Source organism: Eubalaena glacialis, chromosome 15 (genome assembly GCF_028564815.1).
Source record: "Eubalaena glacialis isolate mEubGla1 chromosome 15, mEubGla1.1.hap2.+ XY, whole genome shotgun sequence".
Classification (NCBI taxonomy): domain Eukaryota; kingdom Metazoa; phylum Chordata; class Mammalia; order Artiodactyla; family Balaenidae; genus Eubalaena; species Eubalaena glacialis.
The window spans coordinates 8,846,311-8,862,372 of record NC_083730.1 but is presented as its reverse complement, the minus strand read 5'-3'; the positions used below and the strand labels follow the sequence as shown (position 1 = coordinate 8,862,372).

Genomic DNA, 16,062 nt, shown 5'->3' with positions numbered 1-16,062 from the left:
AGATGACAATAAAACCTTTGGGAATGTAATTTTTATCATTCATTCACTGTAAGGTCCACTTAGAGAAAACTGTCTCCAGGTTTCCCAAAATATAGTTTCCTTAAAATGGGAATCTCTCAAATCTGAACCATGTGTCATTCTTTATCGAATTACTCAGTTGAACCATTCACTTAAAAGCAAACTTATTCCTTTTGCTCTGAAGAATTTAATTCTGTCATTCAGCTGAGATATAGTAGTTTCATTAACCCTGTATCTATAATAATTGCATTATTATTAGCTTATAGTAATGTTACCTTAGCTCATTAGAAAATTTATAGTTTAGTAAATTATTTCAGCAATTACATTTATGCCCTGCTTATTACTTGTTTAACATTTCTTAAACATTTTAACAATTGTCTGGTAGGCAATAAATCTACTCACTTTACGTGGAAAGTACTTGGAAGAAATTTAGTAGCCAGTTTCATGAAAGGCCTGTGAAATTCAGTGACATATGTATTTAAAAAGAAGGCCAGTAAGGAAACTAATAAATAATTCTGGTAAATCACACCTATTATCATGGATTATAAGACCACAGAACATTTAGTATTCTGTTAAAATGAGATCACATTTTAATTTTGAATACCTTAGTAAGAATTAGCTGGTGTCACTGAATATAAATCATCCAATAATTTCCATATAGGTAGCAATAAGATATTATATTTAATAACTTGAAGTTAATTCTGACATTGAAATATGTGTAGAATCATGTAACACATGCTATATACTTAGCAAACTTCTCAAAAGGCAACCACTTTCCATCAGAGATCACCAGGAAGTTTTAGTAAAATGTTCCTGTTGATTTTAATGATTTGTTTTTTTTAGGTGAAGAGCATATTGTGGTATAATCCTTAATGAAATGGTTCCAAATATTTCAGTTCCAATTAAAAATATCTGGAAAATTAGTCTGTACTAATTATTTAAAGTCAGCAAGTTGTCATGCTCACTTATTCCTTACAAAGCCTCTACATTACATGAGTTGGGTTTAGGGAATTTGTGAACAGGACACTTATCTGAATTTGTGCCATCTTTCCTCATTACCTTAATCAAATTCCAAACTGCAGAGATCATAAAGACACCCCACTGTGGATGCCCTAGAGCAGAGTTGGAGCAGGTTGGCCAGAAAGAGTTGCCAGAATACCCAATGCTAAACATGTCACTTCAATTTCTGTGACATGGGTCCCGCTCAATTGCTAATGGAAAGATGTATCAAAACTGATTATCAATGGTTTCCAGCTAGATTTAGGTAAGGATGTATGTAATAAAAATAAAAATGGGTTTATGTGCTATTGTCTGCATCACCTAACAGGCTTTCTTTTTCTAGTCTTTCCTTTATGTCATTTTATTTTCCTTTCTTTTCAATGATGGAGATTAACATTTTCCAGGAATTGCAAGTCCTTTTTAGCTGAACTCATTGTCTCCATACTACCAAGTCTTAGATGATAGCTGGACCTTATTATACTGCCAGTTTGATCAGATTATAATACAAGGTGTAAACATTTTTCTTGAATCATAAATTTTGGGGAATCTACCCAGATTTCAGCCGGACTGGCCAGGGCCTGACCAGAGTAGCAGTAGGAACAAAGCAATTATTCTGTGCTCAACAGTAAGTATTAAACTGAATTTATCTGGCATATGAAAGTTTTAGGATACTATGGATACAGAATTTGCAAATTATGGTCTTCTTTCTTGGCAAAGATATTTAACAAAAGTGGAAGGGCATCTGTTGCTTTAGCCTACCCAACATTAATTTATTCTTTTTTTTAAACATGCAAAGACTATTCTAAGCACTTGAAATCTATACATGAATAAAATGAATATCCCTTCTGCATGGAATTTGCATTCCAGTGGAGAGAGACGGAGACAATTTATATATAAATCATACGACTGCTGGAAAAAAAAATTGGCGTTCTTGCTTTGGGTGCAGGTTGCAATGTTAAATATGGTGTCAGATTTGAATAAATACATGGAAGATGTTAATGAAAGTTAATCATTCAGATAACTGTTGAAAGAAGGTTCCAGGCAGAAGTAACAGTCAATACAAAGCCCCTGATGGGAAGGATCAAGTAGAGAAAGAAACAAGAAGATATATGAGAGAGCACCGTGTATTTTTTTTTTAATTTATTTATTTTTGGCTGTGTTGGGTCTTTGTTGCTGCGCGTGGGCTTTTCTCTAATTGCAGTGAGCGGGGGCTACTCTTCGTTGCGGTGCGTGGGCTTCTCATTGTGGTGGCTTCTCTTGTTGCAGAGCATGTGCTCTAGGCGCGTGGGCTTCAGTAGCTGTGGCTCGCGGGCTTAGCTGCTCCACGGCATGTGGGATCTTCCTGGACCAGAGCTCGAACCCGTGTCCCCTGCATTGGCAGGTGGATTCCTAACCACTGCGCCGCCAGGGAAGTCCCAGCACCGTGTATTGATGAAACTGTGTGTGTCCTTGGGTAGGTGAACGAGCATGGGATCTGGTGCACAAGTGGGAACAGGGAAAGTTAATGTATGTGTATGTGTGTGTGTGTGTGTGTGTGTGTGTATCTGCAGCACTTTCAAGAAGCTCACAGCCTGTGAGAGAGACAGAGACGATGACTATTATAATTTAGTTTGATAACTTTAAGATCAAGGGTAAAGGTAAACAACAGAGATAGCAGAGTATTTGTTTTGAATGTGAAGAGGCTTTTATTTGCTTTTCACAACCTAAATGCCTAAGAATACACTAAATGTCACAAGACCTTCATCAACAGTTCATTCCTTACTTAATATCAGAATTTATAACTGTGAATGAGGAAAATAACTTTTCTTCACTTTTATTTTTTTATTTGGTAAAGATTTTGGTTTCTTAAATTTTTAAAAATTTTTTTGCTTTTTAAAAAACTTTATATTGGAGTGTATTTGACTTAAATGTTGTGTTTCTGGTGTCCAGCAAAGTGATTCAGTTATACATATACATATATCTATTCTTTTTCAGATTCTTTTCCCATATAGGTTATTACAGAGTACTGAGTAGAATTCCCTGTGGTATACAGTAGGTCCTTGTTGATTATCTATTTTATATATAATAGTGTGTATATGTTAATCCCAACCTCCTAATTTATCCCTCCTTCTGATGTTAGACCCCCCAGACTGGGGAGTCTGACATGGGGCTCAGACCTCTCACTCTTGTGGGAGAATCTGTGTGATATAATTATTTTCCAGTCTGCGGGTCATCCTCCCGGTGGGTATGGGATTTGATTGTATCACGAATGCACACCTCCTGCCATCTCGCTGTGGCTTCTTCTCTGCCTTTAGAAGTAGAGTATCTTTTCTGGCAGGTTCCAGTCCTTTTTTGTCAATGGTTATTCAGCAGTTAGTTGTGATTTGGGTGTTTTTGTGAGAGGAGGTGAGCTCAGGTCCTTCTACTCCACCATTTTGTCTGGGGATTGGAAAATAAAAACTTACTTTGTTCCAGATCAACCTTGACCAGTGCATGTGGCCTTGGGTCCCTCTTAGGGAAGGATGGACCTTTGCCTTTACTCCAGTCCTATTTGTTCTTAAAGGTTGTAAGGAAAGAGAGGCACCTTTGAAGGCACTGGATCAACACCAATCCAAACAGCACAGACCTCTAAGAGAGGATCCAGATTCTCTTGGTCCCTTTCCTATTTGTCCAAATTAATGCTAGAGCTGGTGGAGTATCTTCCCACCAGTAGTAAGGGGTCACTCTCCCTATGCCCTTCTTCTCCACAGACCTGGCTGCAGTTAGGGCCTGCAGATTCCTCTCCTTCAGCCTCCTCAGAATCTGTTCTATCTTCCCCTCCACCTGCCAGGACCTTCCGACTCCATGACTCTGTGGTTGCATCCACTGCAGCCCGGCCTAAGCTCGATAGCAGAGAATTTAAGAAAAGCTACATCATTTGGGCCAGGGTAATTGTACTGACCTCTACTCAGTGTGTTCCAAGGGCCAGCGGCATCAGTATCACCTGGCAACTTGAGAAATGGAAAAATCATGAACCCTGCTTGACACCCACTGAATCATTACTGGCATTTTAACAAGATCCTAAGGTGATTCACAGAGTGTTAAAGTTTAAGAAGCCTGTTTTAAAGGATTTTAGGAGTAGAGTCGTGGTCCATTCCATAGAGAAGAGAGAACGTGAGCAAAGGCATGGGGAAAGAAATAAAATGAGCACCAAACCCACCCTGTTGTGGGCTAAAAAATACAAAGAGTTCAGGGCTGCTGGAGAACAAAATAAAACCTGGGATTACCCTGGTAGGTAATATGAGAGAGAAAATGAGAGGAGGGTTTATGTGCTCATCTGGGCACTGGGAGCTCTTGAGGGGTTTGTCAAGTGGGGAGATAAGATCAGAATTGGATGTTAGCCAAGTCTTCGAGGTGAGGTCTGAATTACACCTTGGGCATTTTTCCATTGCATTTTCAACATCCTTAACACAAATTTAGAAAATATAACACTTCCACCAGTATTTTGTGTCACTTTGGTTTTTTCTTTGTATGCTATTTTACATAAGAAATGTCATGCATTACAATATTGTGAGCCATTTTTCCAAAGTTAAGTATCATAAAATAGCATTATGAATTCTAATTAAACATTTTAATGTCTGCAGAATGTTTTGTCAGAGTGATGGACTATAATTAAACATAAAACTTTCAGTAATCATTCAGGTCAGTTTGACTTTTTCATGAACATAATGAAAAATATTTGTGCAAAAAGAGCTTTTATGTGTCTGATATTGTTCAGACATTTCAATACATGAATGTTTTTAAATATGAATGTTAAAACTTTTGGTATACATTTCCAAAATGCATTACAAAATTTATTTATTCCAGTTATTCTAATTTCAAATATAATAAATAACAAGTATCATATTCTACTTAAACTCTGTTGTTCTTATAGTTGTACCAAAATATTCCTTAAATATCTAATAATACCTGTCTGTAATTAAGCTTTCCAAGTAGCTACCATATATCCCATATTGGTATTCCTATATTAAAATCCCAAGTGATAGAAAAGCTGAAAATTTATAAATTGAAGAAAAAGTACAAAAAGATAACATTTCTCATTCGTTAAGTAAATGATTTGGGAACTGCCCTTGGTAATGCCATATAGGTGGGTTTTTTCCAAGTAGATATTTGAAAGAGAATGAAAATGTGAAATAATCTGACATTCCAGAATAATTAGTCAATCTTTATTAGCCTATTACCTTATTCTTCTAATTTTTATCCTGATAGAAAATTAATCTTTAATGAGGCATGAACGTTGAGCATCCTGATTTCTCCCCAAATAATGAAATTGGATGCAAGACTGTATCTGAAGAAGCAAAATTAGTCTGGATGCCTGGCCTACAAGAATTTTATAAGCACTTTTAAGTAATATATATAGACATGTTTGTACTTTAATAAATATTTTTGTAACATTTATCTAGCAAAATAGACAACACTTGATTTGAATAACTTGATGTAAAATATAATGATTAAATCCAACATAAGCCTAATATATTAACAAATACATGTAGAATATCTGTAAAAAAATTTCTGGTTCAACATTTATCTATATAAAGCAGAAACTAGCAAAAGTGAGGTCCACAAAAACCTGCACAGGTTAGATAAGGGAGAACTTTGATGGTAAGAAAGTAAACTTGGATTATGTATATAAAAGTAATTCTGTTAGGTGTATATATAAACTTAAGAATTGTGGATGTCAAAAAAAAGTGTGTATTACTGAAAATGTCTGAATGTTTGACATCCAGAAATAAAAATAATATTTGAGTTAATTTTGATACACCTTAACAATGTTTACTTCATGGGCACAAATAATTGATGAAAAGGGTTTATAGAATGGTGAGTGTATGAAGAGAAATAGCTTTTTTCTCCTGGAAAATAATAATGCCAACTCAACTCTATATAATTCTTTCTAATGTTTAAAATGATTTAACTTAAATAACACTGGCCAAGGGATCAGAGAATTGGGATTCGTTTTCATATTTAGCAGTAATTTGACTTTGCACAAGGTGAGGAAGATTTGATTATCCTTACAATTTTATTAAATACTGAAATTATTAACCTTATTTTACTCAGCAGTCTGGAGAGGCAAGATTTTTGTCTTGAAGCTGCATATGCATGGTAATTTCCACAAGATTTTGAAATATTCAATTGGAGGAATATGGTTGCTAGATATTGTTGTGAGGAAGAGAAGACACTAAAACTATCTAAACCTACCCCATGGAACCTCCACTCAGGCTAAACAACTTGGCAACTTAATTAAACACCTATTGAAATGTGTTTATATATAGAAAAAATAAAATTGGAGATCTACCTCACATCATGTACAAAAATTAACTCCATCTTGATCTAGGACTTAAATGACAAATACAAAACTTTAACAAATTTTAGTTGAAAATACAGATTAATACTTCTCTAAGCTTTGAATAGGGAAGTACTTTCATTAAATACACCCTAACTGTAAAAAACTTGATAAATTTTGCTTAATAAAATGACTATTATTCATCCAAAGAGCTCTTAAATAAAATGGAAAAAATAAGTTATAAACTTGATAACACTTGGTGAAGATACTTGGAACACTTATAACTGACAAAGGGTTAGTATCGAGATTATAACATAAACATGTACAGATAAAAGAGAAAAGAAAGAGCTCCAAATAGAGTAATGAGCAGAAGACCTGAATAGGAACAAAAGAAGAAAATCATTGAGCCAATAAAAATATAAAGAGGTATCAACCATAATTTATTGATCAAGGATTGGCAAAAGTTTTAATATCTCACACCACCAAGTGTTGGCGAAGATATGCTCAAACAGGATCCCATCTAACTGCCTTTGGGAGGTAAGCTAGCTAACTGCCTTTGGGAGGTAAGTTAGTAAATCATTTTTGGGAGACATTTTAGCATTATCTTGAAAAATTAAACATTAAAAAATATAACTTGGCAATTCTCCTCCTACGTAAGTCTCCAGAGACTACTTTGCACATATGCATCAGGAGATCTACACAAGAGTGTTCAGAGCAGCTCAAGCCTGCAAACAGTCTAATACTTACGGACAGGAGGGTGGTGTACTGTCATGGCACCATCATACAGTAAGATCTGGTAAACCAGAACAAAGAGGCTACAGTGAGTCACCAATACGGATGAGTCTTAGCAGTTGAATTAAAAAAGAAAGTATTAGAAGATTAGATAGAGCATAATACCCATTTTTTTTATGTTTAAGTTAAAAACAACTAAAAGAATACATTTTAAAGAATATTTCTATTTGTACCATTATGTGTATGTGTCTATATAAGTGTACATATATACACTTAGCATATGTATATGCACACATATATGCTATACTTAAATATATATATAAATACACACATGCAAATACGTAAAACTATTTTCAAAATCTTGAGAATAATAAGGTAGGGGAGCCCAGGTTAGAAATGGGGGAGGAGTGCCTAGATAGAAAAGATTTTGTCAAATTCTAGACTCCATGTAGATGTTTATTATTGACTATATGAACTAATTCTATAATTAAAAATAAGTATTCCTACACATTCATGTATATATACCAAAAAAGAATGTGTCATGCAAAAAAGAGCTTGCTTTTAAAAGGATTTTCTTTGTTTCAATCATCTTACCTGAAGCATTTTCTATTTTGCTTTCAGCTTGATGATTTCCTGAATCAGATCCATAAGCTCCAGAGATCTTTGGATGAACAGAAAGAAACAAATGAAAACTTGGAAATTAAACTCAGGCACTTACAAAACTGGTACTTATTTCACAAAATATGTCAAATTCAAGATCGAGATCTGAGATAGGGAAATTGTGATGTCCTTTTATTCTCAAATTTTCTTAACAAAAATAATGTTATAGATATTTAACTAGAAATATTAAAAGATACAGGCACTCAGTACTTAAATTTATGGGCTTCTTGGCTCTTATTGTTTTTTCCCCCCAATAAATGTTACATGTTATGATAAAGACAATTTAAATATCATTTAAAAGCAACTCTAGTTCTAAAGTTGTCAAATTTCTGAAAGGCAAAAGGAGCTTTCAGAATACATTTCACATAAACTGAAAGAGTTATAATACCTGCAAGAAAATAGAAGTTGTAAACCATACTATTTGCTGGGTAGTTGATAAGAGAATCACTGTACTTAAGAAAAAGTAACGGTTTAAGTAATTGATAGACATTAAACACATATTCACAATCTATGTGGTAAGGGTGGCATGTTGTGTGAAAAATGTTTTCACCCCAGAGAGGTAACAATAAATTTGGTATAATTCTTCATACAAGGCAAAAGTGGACAGAGGTGTCAAACACTATGATTTGCATTATAAAGAGATGGAAGGAGCAAGTTAAGATTTGCACTCCAATTGATATGAATACTCTCAAAGTAATAGATCACCTGTGACTGGAGTTAAGGAAAAGAAACAAGCACCTCAGAAACTAAGAGGGCTTTTGACTTTTATCTAGATAGACATTTTGCAGTAAAGTCATAGAAAAGCCCTCCCGCACTGGCAAGTACAATAGTATCTAGATATAAATCAGGTGGAAATAAAGCTATGGTTTCCTTTGAGTTGGATGAAACAAAAGCAAAGTATAAAATTGTACGTAGAGGAATATCTGAGACCTTTTTATATAGTATAGTTTACTGCTTCATATTTACGTTTAGTTTTTTGAGATAAAGAAATTTACCTTAAGAAAAGACCCTATATAATCCTACATAGCTATTTCCAAATGAAGCCTACTTGTAAAATTTAACTCAGTCAATAATATACCTGGTCTTCCTCCTTTCCCATTAGTGGGAATGAAAATTTACTAATCGATTTGTAAGTAAAGCTTCCTCTCATCTGATCATCCAGCTTGTCTCTTTGTAAAAGGCTTCATCATTCACCCAGCCTTCCCTTCCGTGCCTGTGTCTTTCTCTGACTGGTGGGAACTCTAAGGCCTGGGGACAAAGAGGCCCGCCAGTGGCCTTCCATTGACCATTGCATATGCACTGGTGAAGGGTGTGGGCCCCAGGATGGGCTTTCATCTCAGCCACACCCTTCAATTAAGCCCTGTCTTAAGTCTTGCTAAGTTCTTAAAAGCAAATTGGCCATAACACTTTTTGTTATCTTTACCTGGAGACAGTTTCTTACTTTGAGACTGCTTTCTCTATTTCCTCTAAAATCTGCTTGAAAAATGAATAATTAATTTCTTTCACTTATTTTTTCTCTTAAAAGAAGACATTTCTCACTTTCACATTCTGCCTGGGAATCTTGTTTTTTCGACCCACAGGTTTATTACATGCTTGTTATAGGTTCCATGTTCTCACAGGTGACACTAATGCTAATTGTTGCACCAACGCATAAATGTCTCCCTTTCTCCAGCCTCCAGTGACCATCGCTTCACTGCTTTCACACCAGCACCAACAGCTTCCTCACCGTCTTTCCATTCTCTACTTGTTGATGTCCCTAAACCAATGCCACCTATTTTGTTATGGCAGCCCCTCACTTCCAGATACCAGTGTCTGAGATCTCTATTGCTGCAAAATGAATTACCCAAACACTTAATTGCCTAAAACATTTATTAGTTTATCACAGTTCTGTGGGTTTTCTGGGTTCAGCTGGGTGGTTCTTCTCCTTCACATAGAGGTGGCAGGGTTACTCTTGCATCTGCATTCCACAGAGAGCTCTCTGGGGCTAGAATGTCCAAAATGACCTCACTCCTATATCTGATACTTCGGCTGGAGTGAGAAATGGCTGTTGCTTGTTGGGCTTCTCCCTTGCCCTGAGGAATCACCCTGGGGAGTCACACAGTGCCCCTTCCTTCAGATTCTATTGGTCAGAGTCTATGGCAGGTCACTAGGCCATCCCAGGTTCAAGAGTTGAGGAGATTGACCCCATGGCTTTATGGAAAGAACCATATGTGCACATAGGGACATCCTAGACATTGTTGCCATCATCTTTGCAGACAAGGCAGATACCACGAATGCAGCAACTTTTGATTAGACTTCACTCCTACCTATATTCCTCAGGCTAAATCAGAAGATAAGCTTTGCTATTTATTATTTCTGTGACCTTGAGCATGTTACTTATAGTAGAACTATATAACACCCCCTTAAAGACTGAATAAAATAATGTCATGTGCTGTGTCAGATGTTTCTTATACATTAACAAATATGCAGCAAATATTAGTTTATTCATCTCACTCTACTTTTTAAGGGCAATTTCCTTCAGAGAAAATATTTGAAAGAAAATTTTTGTGCAAAAAAGAAAATATATTTTAAAGAAATCTTGGAAATGCCTCCCAGAAAAATTTTAAAAAGTAATACTACTTGCCCTTGACTTCAAGTACATAAACCTATAACCTCCTATTGGGTATGTTTTCGTACCTGTTTTGAAATCTCTTTGTAAGATTATTCACATTTTTACTAAACAGCATTTTATTATAATAATCCTGACATTACACACCTTAAACTCCTGTATGTTAGACTAAAAAATGTCAGGAACACAATAATGTGATATAAAAAGATAGGCACTAGCCCGTAAAATAAACGTCAGAAATTTTTCTCTTTAAACATTGTTATCTGTCATTTTAACGAAAATATTGTAAATATTAGAAAACTCTAATAAAAAAATTGAAATCTAAATATTTTCATAAATTAGAATACTCATAACCACATTAATGAAGAAACCCCAATGCTGTCTTAAAAATACCCCTTTGCACTAATTGTAATATCAACCAGTTTCAAATATAAACATTTTAAAATAGAACTATAGTCACTTAAGCATAGTTTATATTGAACACCCTAAAGAAATGATTGATTGACATCACAGTGGGGAATGTTTAGTATTATATTGCAAAGTGCCACCTATTTATGCCAAATATGAAATGATATATACAGAAAATATAATTCCTATCTTATGACACTGCTCTTACACAGGTTTATAAAAAATGCATGGAAGAAATGAGCTGTTAGCTGATTTTAAATCAAACTAATGAAGATATGGTATTGTCTACATACCCCAAGAGCAGCTGTTACACAGACTTCAAAGATTAGTGTCGAGCTAACATATACATTGTGCACGTTTCCCTCCAAAATGCAAAGAAAGACCTTCTGTGTGCCCCCTGGCCTGGCCCTCACTTACTCCTATGAATAAAACTGTAGTCTGTGATTGGTGTGGGGAATTAAATGACCTCCAAAGCATTCTCACCTTGGTAGGCGTACTGCTGTCTTCACTGTGGCTGAACTTCGGGTACATCATACCCAATGCAGTGGAAAGCATAAGAATGGTTATTTTTAATCTTAATATATTTTCATCTTGTTGGCATGATCCATTTCTAAAGAAGTACACATCATATTTTTCTCCCTTTTATATACTGTTGTGAAGACAGTAATATTTTCTGAAATCACCTCCAAGTATCTGGTTTCTGTATCTTCAGATGAAGGTTAAAATTTATATTCATCTGGGAACATAACTAATGAAGGAACATTTGAAAATTTCTGCTCTCATTGAGGATGATTCTGCTGGCTAGAAAAGAGTAATTTTTAGAGATGTATTCATACATCTATATGCACTGTATCCACCAAAGAAACTAAAACACTACAAAGACTTAATTTTTTCTGCAATAACAGCTTTGGCAAGTTTAACTAGGAAGACAGTTTGTATACTGAATGTAATATTGTTCTTATTTGAACATATCTCATCTTTGAATGTATTCTGTTGGGAAAAAATACTCCTGAGTCCATCTTCAACCGTAATTATTAGAGTGAGGTACCAATCTTTGGCAACAAGTAACGTGAAAGAGATTTGTCCTATTCAGTAGCCACATTGATGCCTCAGATAAAGAAACAGAGAAACAGCAAATATGAAATTCTACATTATTTTCTGTTAGAAGTAGAAATAAACACTTGTTCTAAAGAGAATGTAATCAGGAAAAATTTTAAAGAATAAGTCAGATAATAAAACACAGTGATATAAGAAAGGTCTGCTGGGAATGGCCATCATCAAAAAATCTACAGGGGCTTCCCTGGTGGCGCAGTGGTTAAGAATCCGCCTGCCAATGCAGGGGACACGGGTTCGAGCCCTGGTCCCGGAAGATCTCACATGCCGCAGAGCAGCTGGGCCCGTGAGCCACAATTACTGAGCCTGCGCGTCTGGAGCCTGTGCTCCGCAACAAGAGAGGCCGCGATAGTGAGAGGCCCGCGCACTGCGATGAAGAGTGGCCCCCACTTGCCACAACTGGAGAAAGCCCTCGCACAGAAACGAAGACCCAACACAGCCATAAATTAAAAAAAAAAAAAAAAAAAAAAACTACAGGGCTTCCCTGGTGGCGCAGTGGTTGAGAGCCTGTCTGCTAATGCAGGGGACACGGGTTCGAACCCTGGTCTGGGAGGATCCCACATGCCGCAGAGCAACTAGGCCCAAGAGCCACAACTACTGAGCCTGCGCGTCTGGAGCCTGTGCTCCGTAACAAGAGAGGCCGCGATAGTGAGAGGCCCACACACCGTGATGAAGAGTGGCCCCCGCTTGCCGCAACTAGAGAAGGCCCTAGCGCAGAAACGAAGACCCAACATAGCAATCAATCAATCTTGAAAAAAAATTAAAAAAAGACCTTACTATAAGATACACTGTAGTTCTTCAGTTTATTTAGAAAGAAAAAAAAATCTACAAACAATAAATGCTGGAGAGGGTGTGGAGAAAAGGGAACCCTCTTGCATTCCCTCTTGGTGGGAATGTAAATTGATACAGCCACTATGGGGAACAGTATGGAGGTTCCTTAAACAACTAAAAATAGAACTACCATACAACCCAGCAATCCCACTACTAGGCATATACCCAGAGAAAACCATAATTCAAAAAGAGTCATGTACCACAATGTTCATTGCAGCTCTATTTACAATAGCCAGGACAAGGAAGCAACCTAAGTGTCCATCAACAAATGAATGGATAAAGAAGATGTGGCACATATATACAATGGAATATTACTCAGCCATAAAAAGAAACGAAATTGAGTTATTTGTAGTGAGGTGGATGGACCTAGAGTCTGTCATACAGAGTGAAGTAAGTCAGAAAGAGAAAAACAAATACCATATGCTAACACGTACATATGGAATCTAAAAAAAAAAAAAAAAGGTTCTGATGAACCTAGGGCAGGACAGGAATAAAGACACAGACTCAGAGAATGGACTTGAGGACACAGGGAGGGGGAAAGGTAAGCTGGGACGAAGTGAGAGAGTAGCATTGACATATATACACTACCAAATAGATAGTTAGTGGGAAGCAGCTGCATGGCACAGGGAGATCAGCTAGGTGCTTTGCGACTACCTAGAGGGGTGGGATAAGGAGGGTGGGAGGGAGATGCAAGAGGGAGGGGATATGGGGATATGAATAGCTGATTCATTTTGTTATACAGCAGAAACTAACACAACACTGTAAAGCAATTATACTCCAATAAAGATGTTAAAAAAAAAAAAAAGAAACATCAGTAATAAAAGTAAAAATTTCAAAGAAAATAAAAGAAAGGGCTGCTGGAACACAAATGTAATATTAACATTGGATTTCATTTTTTTGGCCTATAGGCACTATCTTACCTGCTTTATGAGATAGAAATTAGAATCTCCACTTCACAGGTGAGAAACAATGGCTTCAATGAATACATGACTTACTTAAGTGTCATATGCAAGTCTGTGGATTGGAAAAGACCTTTCACTTTAGACCTGCCAGAATTACAGGGGAGAGGGTTGGAAACTGTCAGACATGCATAAGACATTCAAGCAATTCATTTGATCCTTTGAAGTGTCTGTTTTCTCATCTGTAAAATGGAGTTAACAATGCCTGTTTAACCTAACCTACCACTTAAAAGAATTAGAAAAAGAAGAGCAAACAAAACCTAAAGTCAGCAGAATGAAGGAAATAATAAAGATCAGAGAGGAAATAGAGATTTAAAAATAGAAAAAAAATTAATAAAACCAAGGGCTGTTTCTTTGAAAGGAGAAACAAGATTGACAAACCTCTGGCCAGACTCACCAAGGAGAAAAGAGAGAGAGAACCCAAATAAACAAAATAAGAAATAAAAAAGGAGACATAACAACTGATACTGCAGAAATACAAAAAACCATAAGGGAATACTATGAACAAAATTCAACAACCTAGAAGAAATGGACAAGTTTCTAGAAACATACAGCCCACCAAAATTGAATCAAGAAGAAATAGGTAATTTGAACAGACCAATCACTAAAAGTAAAAGAGAATCTGTAATTTTAAAACTCCCTACAAACAAAAGTCCAGGACCAGACTTCACAGGTGAATTCACAGGTGAATTCTACCAGACATACAAAGAACTTATACCAATCCTTCAACTCTTCCAAAAAACTGAAGAGGAAGGAACATTCCCAAAGACATTCTGTGAAGCCACCATCACCCTGATACCAAAACCAGACAAAGACATCACCAGAAAAGAAAATTGCAGGGCAATATCTTTGATGAATATAGATGCAAAAATTCTCAACAAAATATTAGCAAACTGAATCAACAACACATAAAAAAGATCATACACCATGACCAAGTGGGATTCATCTCAAGTTCACAAGGATGGTTCAACATAGGCAAATTAATCAGTATGATACACCACATAAACAAAAGACAAGACAAAAACCACATGATCATCAATAGAGGCAGAAAAAGCATTTGACAAAATTCAACATCCATTCATGATAAAAACCCTTACCAAAGTGGGTAGAGAGGGAGCATATCTCAAGATAATAAAAGCTATTGACAACAAACCCACAGTCAATATAATACTCAATGGTGACAAGCTGAAAGCCTTCCCACTAAAATCTGGAACAAGACAAGGATGCCCCTCTCACCTCTTCTATTCCACACAGTATTGGAGGTCCTAGCCACAGCAATCCAACAAAAAAAAAGAAATAAAAGGTATCCAAATTGGAAGGGAAGAGGTAAAATTGTCATTATATACAGATGATATGATACTATATATAGAAAACCCTAAAGACTCCACACAAAAACTACTAGAACTGATAAATGAATTCAGCCAGGTAGCTGGATACAAGATTAACATACAGAAATCAGTTGCATTTCTTTATACCAACAATGAAATATCAGAAAGGAAATGTTAAAAAAAACCCAAAAACCTTTTAAAATCACACCCCCAAAAATAAAATACTTAAGAATAAACCTGACCAAGGAGATAAAAGACTTACATACTGAGAACTGTAAAACATTAATAAAGGAAATTGAAAACGATTCAAAGAAATGGAGAGATACACCATGTTCTTGGATTGGAAGAAATAATATTGTTAAAATGGCCACACTACCCAAAGCAATCTACAGATTTAATGTGATCCCTATCAAATTACCCCTGACATTTTTCACAGAACAGAACAAATAATCCTAAAATTCATGTGGAACCATAAAAGACTCAATTGCCAAAGAAATCCTGAAGAAAAAGAACAAAGTAGGAGGCATAACCCTCCCAGACTTCAAACAATTAATCGAAACAGCATGGTATTGGCACAAAAAGACATATGGATCAATGGAACAGGATGCAGAGCACAGAAATAAACCCACACACCTAAGGTCAATTAATCTTCAACAAAGGAGGCAAGAATATACAGTGGGAAAAAGTCCCTTCAGCAAGTGATGTTGGGAAAGTTGGACAGCCACGTGTAAATCAATAAAGTTGGAGCACACCCTCTCACCATACGCAAAAATAAACTCAAAATGGCTTAAAGACTTAAACATAAGACATGACACCATAAAACTCCTAGAAGAGAACATAGGCAAAACATTCTCTCACATAAATCATACCAGTGTTTTCTTCGGTCAGTCTCCCAAGGCCATAGAAATAAAAACAAAAATAAACAAATGGGACCTAATCAAACTTACAAGCTTTTGCACAACAAAGGAAACCATAAACAAAATGAAAATACAACCCACAGAATGGGAGAAAATATTTTCAAATGATGTGACCAACAGAGGCTTAATTTCCAAAATATAAAAACAGCTCATACAACTCAGCAACAACAAAAAAACCCTATCCAAAAAT

General features: G+C 36.0%; 1 protein-coding gene across 1 annotated transcript in view; it reads left to right on the top strand.

Annotated features, from left to right (window-relative positions):
• The window catches only part of CCDC102B (coiled-coil domain containing 102B), a 176,730-nt gene extending 168,908 nt beyond the window's left edge, over positions 1-7,822 (top strand). The window contains exon 7 of the mRNA XM_061169220.1: positions 7,670-7,822. Within this exon, the coding sequence (XP_061025203.1) occupies positions 7,670-7,822 (153 nt within the window). The remainder of the gene's footprint in view (positions 1-7,669) is intronic.
• Positions 7,823-16,062: the final 8,240 nt, after the last annotated feature.